This window comes from Austrofundulus limnaeus, unplaced genomic scaffold (assembly GCF_001266775.1).
Source record: "Austrofundulus limnaeus strain Quisiro unplaced genomic scaffold, Austrofundulus_limnaeus-1.0 Scaffold0, whole genome shotgun sequence".
Taxonomy (NCBI): domain Eukaryota; kingdom Metazoa; phylum Chordata; class Actinopteri; order Cyprinodontiformes; family Rivulidae; genus Austrofundulus; species Austrofundulus limnaeus.
This window is the reverse complement of record NW_013952402.1, coordinates 1,139,504-1,144,879: the sequence shown is the minus strand read 5'-3', so window position 1 is coordinate 1,144,879 and position 5,376 is coordinate 1,139,504. Positions and strand designations below refer to the sequence as shown.

General features: G+C 38.7%; 2 protein-coding genes across 2 annotated transcripts in view; both read right to left on the bottom strand.

Moving 5' to 3' along the window:
* The window catches only part of ston1 (stonin 1), an 18,830-nt gene extending 17,130 nt beyond the window's left edge, over window positions 1-1,700 (bottom strand). The window contains exon 1 of the mRNA XM_014006245.1: window positions 1,575-1,700. The gene's annotated coding sequence lies outside the window, so the exon portion shown is untranslated. The remainder of the gene's footprint in view (window positions 1-1,574) is intronic.
* Window positions 1,701-2,735: 1,035 nt separating this feature from the next.
* Window positions 2,736-5,376, bottom strand: part of ppp1r21 (protein phosphatase 1, regulatory subunit 21) — a gene marked incomplete at its 5' end in the record, with an annotated part of 16,283 nt that continues 13,642 nt past the window's right edge. The window contains 3 exon segments of the mRNA XM_014005992.1: window positions 2,736-3,812; window positions 4,445-4,573; window positions 4,642-4,740. Of these exon segments, the coding sequence (XP_013861446.1) occupies window positions 3,783-3,812; window positions 4,445-4,573; window positions 4,642-4,740 (258 nt within the window).

Below are 5,376 nucleotides of genomic sequence, written 5' to 3'. Positions count from 1 at the left end.
CCCACCCAACTAAACAAAGCAGAGGACAGGGGTTGCTCTCTCTGGCTACGTTGAAAAGTTTAAATGAAATGTTAGGGGTAGCTGGAGCCGTCAAATCCAGCATTTCCTGCTCCGAATGAAGAGATTTGTTCAGACCCACAGAAGAATGTCTGGGGGGGGGAAACAGGGGGAGGAATGAAACGTGTGTGCAGTTTACTCGACGGTTCGTTTCATTCAGGCAATTAGGCGGGAACTCGTTAAAAACTAATGAGAAAAATTAATTATAAAGTTGGAACTATCTGAACGGAATTAGCAGCATCAAAGTATTTTTGTCGAAACATTTTTTAACAAAAGGCCAATTTGTAGGCAATAATTTGAGCTTTTCGTGTTTAAAACTGACACATGGTGCAGAAATGACAAAAACATGAAGCTAACGGCCTAGCATTCCTTTAAAAAGAACAAATATTCTGCAAATACCTTTCATGCCAGACTTTGTCTGAGACGACCTTAAGGTGAGAAACGATGGCAGTTATTGCTGGTAAGGTTCAACCTTGTAAACTTCATGCAGCGCTGACAAATATGTTAGCACTTGAAGTTTTTGTTGTGTACAACTCTCAGTTACTACCACGCCTAATTTAGGCTTAATATCTTTAAAATTGGCTGAGGTGTAGCAATTTAGTGGCTGTGGCAGCCTCCAAATGTTAATCAGTTATAGAGGTACATGCATTGAATATTTCCTGAAAGTCTCATTAAAATGTGTGTGGTTGCTGATATTTTGCTAAAAGACAAACTTCAAATGGGTAATGGGAAGTTTTTTTAATAAAAAAAAGTGCAATCTGTTATTGCTCACAAAATATGTTGGGGATAAGTCTAAACTACTATCACATCAAAGTTTAGCTGAATATCTGTAAAATTGAGTATGCAATTGCCATTTTTGTGTATTTTAAGGTCAGCCAGCTGTGGCAGCCATATTTAATCGGACTGGCTCCAAAAAAATATTCAGCTGTAGATATCTATCCAATAAATCATTTCTGTAGGTTTCATTAAAATACATTCAGTGGTTCATTAGTTATTTTGCTAACAGACACACAATTATGCAGTCTAAAATGTTCTGTTTCTGTTTTAGTTGCRTCACCTCACTCCCTTCAAAAGTTTCCATTACATTGCAAAACAAATAAATAAAAAACACAAATATTTCCAATCAATGTCAGAGGAAATTAGATGTATTGAACTTTTATTACACTAAAACAGAAGTTCTGTACATCTCTGCCAAACTAACAACAAATAAATACCGGTAAACAACATTTTTCTCGTTCTCCCACCGGGGCTGGACCAACAAAAAGCTAAACAGTACAAGCGTGTTGTCATCCATAACAACAGAGGCCCGTAGTGTCCCGGACAGACAGAGGCCCAGTCCGYGCATCACTTTTTTTTTTTTTCGTTACTCAGATAAGTGAAGATGACACAACTTTAACCGCGACTATCTGCCAAAAAACTGAGTCAGCGACGTCCTCAAACGCACCAACACCGTGTTAACTTCAACTCAGCTATTGCAAAACAGAACCTGAACGCAACCAAACATGAGAAATACTCACTAAATCCCGGTGGCGGCTCTTTAATTCAGGTCATGACCGCTGCTGCTTGATGGACACGTTCAAAACTCCGCTGGCGGCCGGGGTTTACTCAAAATGGCAGAGCGTAAATCCTGGGAGTTTTTTTTTTTTTTTTTTTCCAAAAAAAATATTTATTTCTTTTTTTTTTTTTTTTTTCCCCTCAGAGCGCTGAGTTTACAGACTGTCCTCCAACCGGACCCGATCAAGTGGTGATGCGTTCATATCCGTGGGATATTTGGGATTCCATCGGGATAGACGCCTGGAATTTGAGCACTGCAAACTTAGATGCTGCCAACTGAACATATTTATTCACAGAACTACTGCTCTCATTAATATATGATCACTATTTTTCTTACATTTGACGGCAGTTTAGAAAGGCCAGCTGATTTTTTTTTATCACGGTTTGTAAACAAACTCGGCTTCTAGATTTGGATTTTAGTCCGACACTTTTTACAGCATRATGAATGCCTCTTGATGTTCACTCTGACACTTCCTGAATTAAATAAATAAAACACACAAATGTAAACTTGGTTTCACCGCCCAAGAAAAAAAGAAAAAAAAACTTCTAAATGCATAAACAAATAGCAGTTAAATACTTTAATTACATAAATAATCCTGTTACATAAACTTTTAGCAGTTTTTTTTTAATTGACTTTCAGCTATGGCTACGTTTTGCAAGTTTTAGCTTTTAGTTAGTTGCACTAATTTTAGCTTTTAGCCATGATTTTGCTACATTTACCATTTGGCTAGGATTTTGTTAGTTTTGGCTACTTTTTGCCAATTTTAGCCAGTTTTGCTTATTTTAGCTTTTAGCTCTGGTTTTATCATTTATTGTTTTAATTAATTTAACTTCAGTACAACTTGTTCTATTTAACTTGAATTCAGTGTACACACTAGCAATCACTTGATTCATCATTCATGCTGCATTTTCTCAGATGCAATGTCTCCAGTTGCAATTTTAACTTTTTTCTCCTTCAAAATAAAAGCTGATCTGAACACATCCAGTTCAGTTCGCTCGTCTCCCTGTAGTCAGGGTGTGTAACAAGCAGCTTTTGTTTCTTAAATTACAGACCACTGACGATCCCGCGCAGAAATGTAACACGTAATGTTAGGTCAGGACAATCATCAAACAGTCAAAATGTATTTAAATCTTAAAGGTTTTTTATTCTGCTTCACGTTTATATGTGCTTTGAAACAGGTTACATAGTGAAATACATCATTTTCCCCCTCCTCCAGTTCAGAGGGTGTTGCCAGGTCTTTCCGATCAAAGGTCTCAACCAGCAAACAAAAGATCTGGCTGCTTGAACCTCATGTTGCTACACGACAGAGAGGGTTAGTTAACTCCACCCGTCCTCTCCATGACTCATAATCATCACATAACTCCATTTCCCAGTAATGTCGGGAACCAGAACTGTAGTTTCAACATATATAAGACATCTGGGGAAAAAAAAAAGATTTATAACTTCTCAATAAATGTGTATTTATTTTTGTACAGCTCAATTACATCATGATTTTAAAAGGATTTTCACATTAACCCCTTTGATTCTTACATTTCCCACCAGTGATCGGTGATTCAAAAAAAAAAATGGTTAGAGCAACACCAATTTTCAACTTGTCCGTCCCTTTTTTGGTCACCCCCCAGAGGATTAAATGTTTCCAGAAAGAGTAACGAGTTCAACTGTCTTTSTCTGCTTTTGTTCAGAAGTTTGTAATGTAGCATGTGTGTTAAAAGGTGTAACATAATTGGGAGTTCAMTTACTCTGAACAAATGTAAGATTTGATGAAGTTATCATTTTTCTGTAAAACGATACTCTCGTGTTGTAAACTGCAGTGTCATCGCCCCTCAGCTGCATTCAGCATCAACTCAGTTTGCCTGCTCACAGTAAGAGTGCACGCTTTTACACAMTTAGTCCAACAACAAACAAAACGACACATTAACAGGGTTTCAAGTCTTGACTTCAGCGATCGTCTCTGCTTCACGTCTCAGTTTGTCTTCAATCATTTAACAGGTGATGTGACAGAAAGAGAGGACGTCGAAGCTCGTGTTTGATCCTCTGAAGGTTGGTTTGTGCTGCCACTGCCCGACGRCGGGAGAATCTGAGGCCGGAGCGGTCCTGTACAGTTTGGAGGGCAGTGTTGATACGAGACGCCGCTGAGTGCCTTCTCCCCGAGGCGTCCTGACGACAGGCTCTAGCGGCTCTTGTTCTTTTTGGCATTTCCCTAAAAGAAACAAACAAAAAAGAGAAGGATGAGCGTTTCGATGCTGTTGGTCCWGACAGTCCACGTTTGTATTTTTATTTCAAATTCTAAAAGCGTGCAGAGGCTGGTCGTGGCATTTTTTTTTCTTTTTTTGGGGGGGAGGGTACAAAATAAATGGCCACAGGTGGAAGACAAACATGTTCTGGCCCGTGACTTCCTGACACGTAGCCCTCGGTGTAGCATGCAAGCAGGAACACGCAGCCCCGAGGAACGGGCCTCTCCTTAACGACTTTCTCAGACGGCTCCAGCAGGTGCTTTTCACATAAAACACAGACGACCCTGAGGATCACCTCCACACCGACACAAACTGTTTGTGTCGTCTGAGCGCAGTCCAGGGTTCGGAGGGTTCTGCTTCTTGCAGGGATTTTACAATGGAGTGATTTCAATGTGAAAAAGAAGGATTTAAAAGCACGTCTCCTTTAATTTAAGGCTTGTGGATAAAATGCTTTGCCYCACTAACCAGTTTCAGAAAATTAGCGTTATTCTTTTAGGAAAACAAAGTCTGAAACTAATGTTTGTTTCTTTTCTTGGAAAATGAAACTGAATCAGGAACCCTTCCYGGCCGTGCAGAAGCCCCGCCCCCACCGCTGTACCTTGCCGCCCAGTTTGAGCGTGTCGATTTCCTCCCTCTGCTTGCTCAGGGTCTCGTTCATGCTGCACAGGTGGTCACTCATCATGCTGAGCTGGTCCTCATAGCTCCTCTTGGTCGTGGTCAGCTCGTCCTGTGCGAGATAAACGGTCTTAGAAAGTTTCCCACTTTGGATTCATTTTGAACTGTGCTGAGTTTCACCTGCAAGCGTGTGACGTTCTGATTGGCCACTTTCACCTCTTCAGTTAGAGACTCCCGAGCTTTTTCTGCAATGGTTAATCTCTTTGCCAAAGCTCGACACTAAAAGGAGAGAAAAATATTTAMAAAAATATTTAAGTTCTTTTGTAGTTAACCCAGTAAGTTATTTATGTTAATTAGTTATTACTTATTTGTATTTGTTGATTGTATGGAGGAAATAAAGTAAATTAGTCTAAGGCTAAATTGAGTGAAATMAATCAAATGTTTTTCCAGTAAAAATCTGCAATTTCTCTTTTGTTTGTTTTAAAATTAATCTAAAGAAATCTCTTCAATCGGTTCAACACTGCAATCACAACATTTCACAAGGTAATCAACACAAACTTACTTTTAATAAAGTGTGTTGGAGGGTGGGGTGGGCGCGTTTTTAATTGTTGAACATCTGGGTTTCTCTTTTATTTCCTTAGTTTCATTTCATTCATTCATTGGATGTACAGAAGAGAATTTGGTCCACAGAGCAAATAAATATTTTTTTTCCCTAAATTCTGACTTTAATCTTAAAGTTCTGAGAAAAAGTCAAAACTTCAACTTTAATCTTAGAAATCTGTGGAAAAAAAGTCAAAACTTCAACTTTAATCTTCAAAATCTGAGGAAAAAAGTCAAAATTCCGACTTTAATCTTAGAAATCTGAGGAAAAAAAGTCAAAATTCCGACTTTAATCTTAGAAATCTGAGGAAAAAA